Source organism: Scardinius erythrophthalmus, assembly GCF_964197995.2.
Source record: "Scardinius erythrophthalmus genome assembly, chromosome: 11".
Classification (NCBI taxonomy): domain Eukaryota; kingdom Metazoa; phylum Chordata; class Actinopteri; order Cypriniformes; family Leuciscidae; genus Scardinius; species Scardinius erythrophthalmus.
The window spans coordinates 34361314-34374110 of NC_138231.1; the positions used below are offsets into that span (position 1 = coordinate 34361314).

General features: G+C 38.7%; 1 protein-coding gene across 9 annotated transcripts in view; it reads right to left on the reverse strand.

Moving 5' to 3' along the window:
• Positions 1 to 12797, reverse strand: part of syne2a (spectrin repeat containing, nuclear envelope 2a) — an 89624-nt gene that overhangs the window by 839 nt on the left and 75988 nt on the right. For all 9 annotated transcript variants that reach the window (XM_081378868.1, XM_081378871.1, XM_081378865.1 and 6 more), the window contains 15 exons: positions 11931 to 12097; positions 9522 to 9684; positions 9079 to 9266; positions 7846 to 7996; positions 7369 to 7551; positions 7124 to 7261; positions 6791 to 6985; positions 6202 to 6427; positions 3900 to 3997; positions 3547 to 3673; positions 2801 to 3003; positions 1733 to 1927; positions 1519 to 1647; positions 1203 to 1394; positions 118 to 167 (listed from right to left, as the gene is read on the reverse strand). In XM_081378868.1, coding sequence (XP_081234994.1) covers positions 118 to 167; positions 1203 to 1394; positions 1519 to 1647; positions 1733 to 1927; positions 2801 to 3003; positions 3547 to 3673; positions 3900 to 3997; positions 6202 to 6427; positions 6791 to 6985; positions 7124 to 7261; positions 7369 to 7551; positions 7846 to 7996; positions 9079 to 9266; positions 9522 to 9684; positions 11931 to 12097 — 2405 coding nt within the window. The remainder of the gene's footprint in view (positions 1 to 117; positions 168 to 1202; positions 1395 to 1518; positions 1648 to 1732; positions 1928 to 2800; positions 3004 to 3546; positions 3674 to 3899; positions 3998 to 6201; positions 6428 to 6790; positions 6986 to 7123; positions 7262 to 7368; positions 7552 to 7845; positions 7997 to 9078; positions 9267 to 9521; positions 9685 to 11930; positions 12098 to 12797) is intronic.

A 12797-nucleotide genomic window follows, 5' to 3' on the forward strand; every position in this document is an offset into this window, starting at 1 on the left:
TTTTGTACTTTTACTGCTGCTATTTTTATCAAATCAAAATGTAATGTGTATATAATACTGGGTATGTGCATTTTGTGCATATTTTTAATATGTGTGTGTGTGTGTGTGCAACGGTACCGAGAGCATTCTGTGGATTTCCTGTCTCCTGTAGCATCAGCTGTGTTCTCCTGCAAGCACATGACAGAGAAGAGTTCACAAATAACTACTCAACCAGATCCAAGCACTCTAATTCATGAGCACCTAATATGCTTTTAATTGAAATATTATTTATAGTACGACTGAACAGTAACTGCCTTATCTTGGTTCATTGCATTTATTTGTTGACATGATGGGGGAAAAATTTGCTCTTACATCAAAACATTTTAATGTATACAACCATTCAAAAGTTTGGGTTTGATAAGATTTTTTTTAATGTTTTTAAAGGAAGTCTCTTGTGCTCACCAAGGCTGCATTTAAATACAGTAAATAAGTAATATTGTGAAATACCACAATTTAATACATTGAATTTTCAGCAGCGAGTGTCACATGATCCTTCAGAAATCATTCTAATATGCTAATTTGGTGCTCAAGAAACATTTCTTATCATTATCAGAGTTGAAAATCGTTGTGATGCTTAATATTTTATAATATTTTTAATCAACTTTTGTAATTTTTTGTTTTAGCTTTTTTCAGGATTCTTTGATGAATAGAAAGTTGAGAACCATTTATTTGAAACACTTTTTTATTTTTATTTTTTACTTTTGATCAATTGAATGTGTCCTTGCTGGAAAAAGTATTAATTTCTTTATACAAAAACCACACTTATGAATGGTAAAAAAAGTAGTAGTAGTAGTATATGAATTAAGGAGAAGAGAAATGTGCTTTTGAGGGCTTAAAATGTTCAAGGTTTTAATAAAGCCTCAAGGTTTTAAACATAAACTGACAATCATTTGACCCTTGATTAAGCTCCATCCCCTCATTTAGTGAAGCTTTGCAGAAAGTCCCATAGGTATCAGTGCATTTTTCAGCAAAATGTGCTCTCAAAGACGGCATTATTTAAATGGATATTATTCATTCATGGGTTGCAATGAAGTGTGACACTGTACAACATTATTTTTATTATGAAAAAAGAAAGAAAAAAATGCAGTGTCCCCTCAGTTAGCTTCCCTTTTTTACTCTTTGTTGTGTAAATGACTCGAGAATGTTTAGCAAAACGCCCTTACCAATCTCTCCTGAATCATCTTGAGATCCTGCTCGACCTGACGTGACAGCAGTCGTAGCTTGCTTCCAATGACGTGGAGTTTTTCCCTGGCTTCAGCACTGTCCTCCCCAGCAGCCTCTGGGAGCAGCTCGGAGACGATCTCCTGCAGGGAGCTCACTTGCTCCTGCCTGCCCTGCAGCTCCTCTGCCAGATCCTGCCACCAGGGGGTGCAAAACAAAAGCTCAGCACACCAGTAACAACACTAACTAGAGATGGTATCCATGCCTGAACAGTCTTAGATGGAGAAGCTGATGTTTCAGCCGGTATCTCTGGCTCACCTTCAGCGTGTTCCTGTGTTCCCGAAGCATGGAGGGCTGCACAGAAGGGTCGTCCATGTTCACTGTGTAGCGCCTGCTCTCTGCATGGGCCAGCCACAGCAGAAGAGAGTGGACCATGCCGTGAAACTCCTACATGAGGGCAGATGGTCAGTGATGAGGGTTAAAGTTTCATGTGGCATCAAACTCAATAGACCTTCATTGAGGGTTCTATCACCTGACAGCGTCCTAGGGTGTTGCGTAGACTGTCCTCCCACCCCTCAAGGCCCGCACAAGCCTCTGTCCATTGGCGATTCATGTTTCTCAGGCCGACCTGAAGCTCATGTCCAGTGGACCCCTGCTGCAGCTCTCGCCCACCCAGGTTCAGAGACAGCATCATTGTCTTATAACAGGCGAATGTCTTCTGCATTTCCTGCGTAATGAGAAACAAACCAGCGTGTGAAGACAATAATATATATATTTTTTTAACTTTCTAGTCACTGTATTTATTCATAGTCTTCACGTGACATCACACATTATAGCAGCGCCCACCATGAGGGCAAAACAAGGCTTTCCTCCGCTGCTCACCAGTTATTTTGTACCTGGTTTGTATTAAAATGTACTAAGACATTAAAAGTCAGAATACAGCTAATTGATGATGAATACTATTCAGGCAAGCAGATTTGCCCAGATTATAAAGGCAAAGTGCTAAATTGCACTTTTTCCAATAGAAAATTATGAAGAAAATGCTTAGGAAATTCATTAGAACTAAACCAGAAAGTTTCACCTTAGGCAATTCTTTCCTTAGACAACCATTATAAAGAAACCTATAAAGCATTGCATTCATATACTGGGCTCATCAGCTTGCCTGTATATAGTATGCATCAGCAATACAATATATAATATACTGAAGTTAATATTTCTTAGTACATTAAGCCCATGTAAAAAAAAAAAAAAAAAAAAAATCATGTTAAGGGTTTTAGAATGTCCAGTTGTTTTTAGTGACTGAAATACTATGACATGTGCTGTATTTGGAGAGCTTGCAGTTTGTTCACTATCTTTGTTTTTCTTCTTTTGAGAGGAGATCTAAATATTCATGATTTGAAACATGGAAAATTGACAGGCCTGAGCTACAGTTCTATGGATGCTTTGCCCTCCAGGTCTCTGTGGCAGTAACGTGACTGACAACAATGAATAATCTACCATCATCAATAATATGAATTGCATTAAGAACATCAATGAAGGTGTATCTGTAATGATTCACATGTGATTAGATGCAGTGTAGTACTGTAACTGTGACACTCACTTTAAGCTGTTTGACCCTCTCTTCTAAAACCTTGACACTGGCAGATGTCTCAGGTTTCTGTAGTCTATCCAGCTCAGGGGTGACACGATCCAGCCAGGAAGTGATGTCGTGAAGGTCAGAGGTCAGCTGTTGGGGGTCTCTGGTGCAGCACTGTTCCTTACTCACTGCTTGAGCCTGCAGCAGCTCCCAGCGCTCGATCACTCCTGCGGAGAAAAGAGGACACATTCACAGGACACTATTCTATTCCATACATTTGTTTCATTCATCTAACCATCTATTTACTCAACCATCTAATTATCCACATATCCATTCATCTATTCCTCCATTTGTCTAACCAACTCGCTGTCCATAAATCTGTTGATCCATCTATCTTCATTTTATCTACCCACCCATTTCATTATCCATTCCTTCACATCTATCAACTACCTACTCTTTAATTTATCAATTTATCCACCCAATCACCTATTTACCAATCCATCAATCTACCCATCCACCCTTCCTTCATTTATCTACCCATCCACTGATCCATCCATCAATCCTGTTTACCCACCTATCCACATAGATAAATAAGTCTTTATGCTTATACTCATTGAAAAAACAAAACAAAAAAACAAGCAGTCCCCTGTACATGTGATCTGCATCAGTGCTTGTACCCAACTATTTGTGAAGAATTTTGTTACATGACTCACTAGACAAAAAAAGGACTAGTACTAGACAGACATCCTCATGTCCCTCTGTGTCTGTACCTGACTGTTTGTCTGCAGTGCTGAGGCCAGTGAGGCCTTGTTCCTCCTGCTGTTCTTCATCATCCAGGATCATAGAAACCCTCTTCATACTCTTAATGCTGCCGCTGCACTCAGACATCAGCTGGACCTGCAGAGTGCACAGACACATCACACATGTGCCTACGTTTATACTAGCATGGAACATTGACAGGCAAAAACTATGAGATTGACAAAACTATGAATAATCTACTGTACAATCACCCTTCATGCTGATACTACCTGAGAATCCACATTTATGCATGGGTAAAAGGACAACATGCAAAATTATGTAATTATGAAAGCACTGGGTTAAAAAGAAAAGGGTATATACTTACGTAGCCTTGTTTAAAATGAGTGCTAGTGTCTGTAGCTGAGGAGTCATCCAGTTGGAAGGATTGCCTTTCAGGTATGTTTTGAAAGAGCCAATTCTGTCCTGTGAGTGTGAGAGAGGGAGAGAGAGATTTAACTCAACGCTCTGCACAGACATTTCATTCGGGCTGTAAATTAAAAATGGACACAAGTAGCGTAAAACTATTTTGTTTTTACAGGGGTCATATCAAATTGAAAGATTCAGCACAAGCGGGAAAAAATATTGAAATTGATCTGCATAAAAAATTAGTAAGATACAATGGAAATCTACAAGCTTGGCCATCTGGAGAGAATTTTGCTGGAAGAATGTTATTAGGTTTTTTTATTACACCAACACAGAAAAAAATACAAAAGGTTCAATATGGAGAAAATGAACTGATTACATAAACCAATTCACCCAGACTTTTCTTAAAACATAAATGGTGTGGTATTTTTTTTTTTTTTTAAGAATTACAAGCAGCTCCCCTCGTTCCTGTACATAGTTGGTGTCAAAATGAGGAAAATATAATACATCTTGAGTATTTAATTTCCACAACCATTGGCAGACATGATGGGTTGTAATGCTGTCTTTGTATTGAAATTTTTATGCTTTTTGTTTTATTGTAAAGAAGCATTTCTGCCTTGATAAATGTACGTATTTTTCCTCTGAAATGAGAAGAAGAAAAAAAAGAAATTGATCTGCATTGAAATTGAAATAATCAGGTAGGCCTACACAACCATTCGAAAATTTGGGGGTGGAAAGATTTTTTTAAATGTATTTAAAATAAGTATCTTATGCTCGCCAAGGCTACATTTATATGATAAAAAATAAAAATAAAAAAACTGCTCAAGAAACATTTCCTTTCAATGTTGCTAAATATTTTTTTTCCAGTATTCTTTAAGGAATAGAAAGTTAAAAAGAACAGCATTTATTCTTTTGTAACATTATAAATGTCTTTCCCTTCGATCAATTTTACTTTTGTAAAATTTAACAGCAATTTAACAATTGTCTTTTACCTTTTGATCGATTTAATGTGTACATTCTGAAAAGTAACATTTAACATTTAACATTACTCGTATTGTAACACTTTGTGAAGAGGCTGTTGTTGCAGGATGGTGAAGTTGGAACTATATTAAATCCAACAGCAAATCCACAGCATGAGTCTAAGCAGACAAAGCTCTTTTAAAGTTACCCATTTTACATACAAAATTTGTGTTTTTTAAAGGCAGGGGGGCAAAAACAGGTCATTACATTCAAAGGGAAAATGATCATTAAACACAAAATATGTTTTACACAAATGTTATTGGCATAATAAAATCAAGTATAAGTAAATATCAGGATAAAAGTGCAACCCATTTAAAAGCAAAAGCATCAAACAAACATTTTTCACATACTGACATACTGGTGGTACATCATGTACGCTTCTCCAGTAATGAGAAAAGCTTCAAGTGCGCAGTTTAGATTAAATGAGCGTTGTTATCTTTTGCATGAGCATGAAAGCTGTGGAGGGGGATGAGCAGGTGCACTGAGCTCTGATGAGCCTTCGGGACGCAACCTTCTCAAAAACTCCCTGAGATCTGGACATGCCCAGCTCTCAGCCCTCCTCTTAACCAACAGAACCTAATCACAGGCCCAAGTCTTTCATGATAAGAGCACATAGCAGAGCAGGGTGAGGGGAGGACACTTGCATCTTTTGATTTAAGAGAGGGAAAAAAATTCTGCACTGAAAGGGAAAAATACCAGGCCTTTGATGATCCAGCAAACCTAGTCAATGCATAAGAGTATCGACAGTGGTGTGGGAACGGAACAGGATGGAGAGAGAGAGAATAATGTGAGAAGGGAATGAAAGGCTGGGAGGTGAGGGATTGGACACATGTGAATGCATCAAAAAAAAGGTAATGAGATCTGGTGCGCAACTGAAGCCAACCACATGTAAAGGGACATGGAGGCCTACCTAAAGGCTCTCCAAAAGACGACATTGTCACCTCAGGTGAAAATACAGGGATTTCTGTGACCTCTAAATCTGGAGGGTGAGAAAAGGAATGGCTAAAGCAGCAGTATGTCTCGGCCTCAGATGACATGCCAATGGACATACAACTGGCAAAAGTTGCATCTTATTGGCCTTTTTTTTTTTCTTCTTTTTTCTAGTGCACAGATTTTTATCAGTCTGCCAGGAAACAATGCTGTCAACAGGTACCAAGTCGATATAATAAGCCATTCTAAGGAAGAACAAGACACTGGATTTGGCAAATTTTGCCTGTAATCAAAACACTTCCATTTTTATATACCTGACAGGGCAGAGAAGAATGCAGCATCCTCTTCCTCATCATGTGAAGAAGAGCCGCCAACATCCCCGGTGTGGTCCCACTCTAGAGGGATGGAATCCACGCTGACGGGGGTTTCACGGCCAGAGCGCTCCTGGGGCAGTGATAACAAGCACATGGAGGGCTGGGTGGAGGCAGGGGTGCCCTTCTTCTCACTGGATCGCTCAACATCAAAGATGTCTGGCTGCTCCTGCGGTGATTTCAGAGAGAAAACACTATCATTCAAGTATCTCATGCTCACCAAGGCTGCATTTATTTGATCAAAAACAGTTGATGCTTAATATTTTTGTGGAAACCAGCATTTATTTGAAATAGTAATCTTGTGTACTGTAACATCATAAATGTCTTTACTTTTGATCAATTTAATGCATTCTTGCTGAAAAAAAGCATTCATTTCTTATCTTATTGACCCCCAAAAATTTAAATGATAATATAGCACAAACACACTTTTCAAGGAAACTATTTCACAAAAAGACTCAAAAATGTCAAAATATGTTAGAGGCCACTATATATTATATAAGAGAATGAAAAGAAAAGTGAATGTGAATAATACCAGGCGGAGGCTGGTGAGGCGCTGGTGGAATCGGGCCACTCTGCCAAACACCTCTTGACAGTACGTGTGCAGTTCCTCTAACTCATCTTCTATCACAACGGCATCTAGAGGACAGCTCCTCTGAATCAGACCCTCCCCAAACACGATCAGAGCATCGATCTTATTGGTGTTCAGAGTGATCTCCTTCTTAAAACTCTGGAGGGGGAGAGTAATATAGTTCAATTAAATTCACCCAAAATTTACATTTGGTTGTCATTTATTCATATGTTACCACTTGTTGTCATCTACGGCCTGATTAAATGACTGAATTTAAATGAAACACTGTTAATTAACCTTGAGCTGTTTCATTTTGTCCTGAAGATGGATCTCTGAGAAGTGCTCCATGTTGGTCAGCTGGAGGTCAATCTCAGTCAGCCAGACAAGAAGGCTCTTGCGGGTTCCCTCAAACTCCTCTCTCTGGCTTGTAAAATGCTAAATGAGAAAGAAAGAGAGAGGGGGAAAATGAAGTTGGGAGAGGTTTAAGTATTCAGGGAAATATAAACGCATAGATAACATAAAACGTGTGTCAGTGTCCTCACCCTGAGTCTGCGCAGTATTGCAGCCACTCTCCTCTGGAGTGCGTCCCAGCGCTGGTTCCCCTGATGCACCATGGTCCTGAGACTGCTTGCAGCATCGGTGCGGTTCTCCCGCGCCAGTCGCCGGTACTGGTTATTGATGATCTCCAGCTGGGGGAGGCTCTCATGTACCTGCCTTTGGGAACCCTAAAACGAGAAACCAAACGCTTCTAACAATGACAATAAAAACTAACAGGTGTGTTTTAAACATTAGAAACCTTCCACAATATGATTTAGAATGACTAAACATTCAGTAAATGAGAAACTCCAGACATCCAATACATGATTGCTTGAGGAATCTGATATTCTCCTAATAACTGATCATGTTCCTAAAACAGCAGGATTAAACATTTGACATTCACTAAATGATGCATATATACTAATGGTCTTGTAGCACAACTATTCAAAGGCTCTTAGTTGAAAATTTTGTTGGAATCAAACCTCATATTTCTGGAGTTCCTCTTTGGCGTCAATGTACAGGACGTCGGATGAATTGGGTTCAGCAGCAGAGCGCTCAGCTACGTTCAACCAGTCCTCGAACGAAGAATAATCCTCCTGAAATTTACACCACAGTCTCCAAGTCTCCTCAATCCTGCAAAAGTGATTAAAAACAAGTAGTCTTTTATTTTAATTTATATTTATGCAAAACATAAAATAACAAATTAATATTTTATTTATTATTTTGTAATTATTATTATTTTATATTACATATATATTATATATATACCTAATATTTTATTATTTTTATACATATAACTGAAAGTATTTAAAATTTACATTAAAGTACAAACAGTGTGTGTGTGTGTGTGTGTGTGTGTAGGGTATTAAAGGAGAACTCTGGTCAATTTTAACATTGAGCTAATTTTTTGTACATTTGGAGTGCTGTCAGTACAGAGAACAACGACAAAAATCCGTGTTGCCTACACCGTGTTATCCTCTTTTTAAAATTTGCACCCTGTTGACTTCAATGGGGCAAGTTTTAAACCAGCTTTTAGCCTCTTAACATCCTTGATGTGTCATTACAAGTGCACAGGTCATGTGAGTGATTCCTTCGGAGTGAACGCGGGTCAATCTGACTGCAGTAGATGTGAAATATATGAATAAAAATGATGTTTATTCAGCCAGCGCACATACCTGTATTTACATCCTGTTTTCGGTCGAAGTCCATAGTAATCGATTATCGAGTTCACGCGCATTGGTTTAGTACCTATGATCACGCACGTGAACTCGACAATCGATTACTATGGACTTCGACCGAAAACAGGATGTAAATACAGGTATGAGCGCTGGCTGAATTAACATAATTTTTATTAATATCTTTCACATCTACTGCAGTCAGATTCACCCGTGTTCACGCTGGATAACACGGTGTAGGCAACACCGATTTTTGTCGTTGTTCTCTGTATTGACAGCACTCCAAATTTACAAAAAAATTAGCTCAATGTTAAAATTGACCGGAGTTCTCCTTTAAAAAGAACAACTTTTATCAAGCCAATAGAACATTTACAGCTATCCAAGACTCAGTAGGTGAATCAGAAAGCAGTGTCTTAATCTGGATCGAGAGTGAACTGAGATTTCCTTCCCATAAAGGGATGCAGCAGATTGACTAAATATCTGTAAGCAGTGATGGTGTGTTTGAGTTTAGAGTCATCTGGGTATATGACCATACTGTACCTAAGCTTCCTTTCCAGAGACATGGAGCAGATATTTCTCCAGCGCTGGTCCAAGCGCTGTGTGGTGTGCTGGATGGAGTCATTCTCTCGGTCGCTGCTGCAGGCGTCCTCATCGTGCAGAAGCACGTCACACAGGGTGAGCACAGACGTCACCCTCTCAGTGTGCAGCTCAATGTCACGCTGCAGGTCCTAAACACGCACACATAAGCACATATGTTCCATTTCTTTCACCTGTTTATGCATTTAATATAAAAATCCCACACATACATATACATATATATATATATATATATATACATATATATATATATATATATATATATATATATATATATATATATATATATATAATGAAAAAATATTGAAATATGCATTAAGGATATTTAGATACTATTTCTACTGATTGAACCAGGATCTTGTCTTATAAATGATATATTTGCTGACCTGTTGCTCTGCCAGTCTCTTCTGGATCTCATCACTATGGCAGATACTGTAGTGAATGGGTTTGGCCAGCTCAGCCTCAATACGAGTGAGCCAAGAGCGAAGGTTATTCATGTTCTTATCCAACTGCTGTACTGTCACCAGGGTTTCTGTCAGCTTTTTCACCCTGAGAGAGATAGAGGTAGCAGCATATTCATTTAGAGTCCAGAGCATTTTTAAAAAGATCATTTTGGAAAAAGTTGTAATACCATAAACGAACTTGAACGTTTTGATGAAAACCTGATTGTGTCCTGTGAAACCTGATTATTTTCTGTGAAAACAAATGTTGTGTGCCATATTCTTTTAAGAAGAAAAAGTACTAACCCTATTATAAAGCTGTCAAATGGTATCGGAGACTGTGTAGTTTTTGCAGGAACCTAGTAATAAAATCATGTCAAAGTTCAGCACGCTCCACTTGGCGCAAAACATGACTAGAAAAGGTCTGATAACCCTAGGTCAGATCATCGTGAAACACAGACAAAGGCTGTTTGGCCCATAGGGATTAGATAGAACCATTTAAGTGTGACAGTGCGAAGCTTCTGGTTACGCTGTTTGAGTGACCGCGTGACCTCTCAAACTGTCTGAACAGCCATACCTGCAGATGGCCGGCGGTGATTATAGCGTGCCTGAGTACATACTGTCCATTTAGCCCCATTGTGCCCCTGTTCATAAGAGCTAATATGAGATGACAGACCATTGCACCCCACAATCCCCCCCACCCAATCTGAGCTATACAGAGGGACTAGAACAGACTACAGAAGCCTGAACATGCCATATGGCAAAGCCGAAGCAAACGACACTAGTGAGGGCTACGTTAATTCCCCCTTCCTTCCAGTATTAGCACCATCTGGCTGCTTCAGAGCACGTCACACCGCAGGACTGACATGAGAGGTTGTTGACGTCACAAACAAATTGAGAGTTATCTGTTCTTTTCTGTTTGCTTAGGACCACCACATGATTCATACATTCATGTAGATAATGCTTCTTTGGCAGCACTGTCTGCTTGCTCATTACCAGAGATGCCTGAGTGGCCAGAATACACCAACTTAAATTTATTTCATTTCAGTCAGTTGACATTTTCCAAAGAACGATTACGAGACCATATGTAACAGCTGTGCTAACCATCCACAGCACTGAAGATCATATCAAATGCTGAAGGAATTATTGAGTATATGCAGACTCGAGACCTTTGATTAATTAAAATAATAATAAAATCTATCATATATTTAACATTAATTTAAACATTGTAACAGCATCAGTGTTATGTTAGTATTATATACAATTATAGCATTTATTCATGTTGAATTTTTTTTCATTTTAATTTATTGTGTGTGTGTGTGTGTGTGTGTGTGTGTGTGTGTGTGTGTGTGTGTGTGTGTGTGTGTGTGTGCGTATTAATGCTTTCATTTACATTTATTTAAGTTTTAGTGATCTTAATACTCCAACTTTTTTGTTTTCCTTTCCTTTTTTTTGGATGCATTACAAAAGGGAATATTTTTTTTTTCCCCAACATCAAGATTTATTTCACGTAATTTGTTGTTTAAGCACTGATCCCATTCCGATTGCAATTTAGTTTTGGTGTATGCAATGTTGGTCTCAGATCTGTGAAAGATATAGAGCATTTTACTGGTTCTATAGATCAGTGGTTCCCAAACTTTTGTCCATGAAGCCCCACCCTCATTACATATAAGAAAGCCTGAGCTGAGAGACAACGTATAGAACCAAAGGAAGTACTGTAATTATTAACTGGTTCAGATCAGTGGCCGATCATTTGGAGCAATCCCACAAACTATACCTATGAGTTTCCCATGCAGAAAAAACTGACAAAAAAAAAAAAAAGAGAAAAGGCTTTTCAAACCTGTATCTGTCAATCATATAGCACTATAAGATAAGCCCGTTCTAACAACAGTAGATGTTCATGCACAATTACATGTTTGTATTTGCACAGGAAACGGTTATTTTTTTTCCAGCAGCAACTTTTTGAACTACTTGCTAACAATCTGTTGATCACAACAGCCTCACATGTAAAGCTTAAGCGCTGTGAGTCTGGACAAAAGCATCTGTTAAATGTCTCAAACATTGTAAATGTAAATGTGTAATCAACGGTTTTGCTATCACCAAAAGGTCTAAATGAAGAATAAATGAACAAATGATTGAATGAATCAATAAATCCTTGAATGGAAACCAGAAATGAAAGGCTTTCAAACTAACAAAGAGCTTTGATCACTGGGAGATACAACGACCAGCCGTTAATCAATCGAGCAATAGCAAACACCAGGCCAAAATGAAAGAAATTGATTTAAGTAGCAATTATTCGACAAACCATTTTTTTTTTCAACACAGTTCAGTGTGGCTCATTTGTTATTTGCTCACCTGCTCTCAATGTGGTCGAACAGGTGCTGCCAGCGGTCATTGACATCACGTAAGGCCCCGTGGATCTCTGCCTCCTTAGCCTTATCGCTGGCCAATAGGAGCTGCTCGCCCAGCTGCTTGAGGTGGCTCTTGTTCTCACTGAAGAGGTTGATCTCCTCCATGCAGTCCTGAAGTGAGAGGTGCACAATGAACACTGGTCATTCATGTGCTTTAGTCATTAACACATCCATCCCAAACAAAACCCACTAACTGCACTTTGTCTCTGGATGGGTCTGACAGCTGTCAAAACTATATTCCTTCTCTCAGCATGAGACCTCTTTAAAAGAAAGGAACAACTATTCACACTGACCCCTCAGCCACCCAAATCCTTTTCACTTTCTCCATTGCTTTTAAGGGTTCACCCGTTTTGTTTAGTCTGGCCTGGCTCACTTTGATCAGAAGGTGTCTGGTTGTCATCACCAGTAACACAATATTTGTATGCTGTATGTAGAATTCAGAAACCCTTGAATTAGTGACACCGGTGGCCGTTAAGTGAACTGCAGCTAGCAACTTATTGCATGTACTCACAAGAGACTGAATGTGATTCAATGTCCTGATGATATACTCATGGCAAAGTTCTCCCTCTCTCTCTCTTTTTTTGTTGTAAATGTACTTTCCTCTTAATAACATGATAAAAGCACACAACAAAAATGACAGCAGTGAGAAAGCAGCAGAAAGAAAAAATCTGATCATAGTGATGTTGATGTGTTTGCACAAGCTCAGCAATTTACCAGCATCATGTCGACTTATGTCGCGTTATGATGATTATAAAGTATATTTGAAGCTATATAGATCTGGTAATGCGAGATAGTTTGAATGAATCTCTTT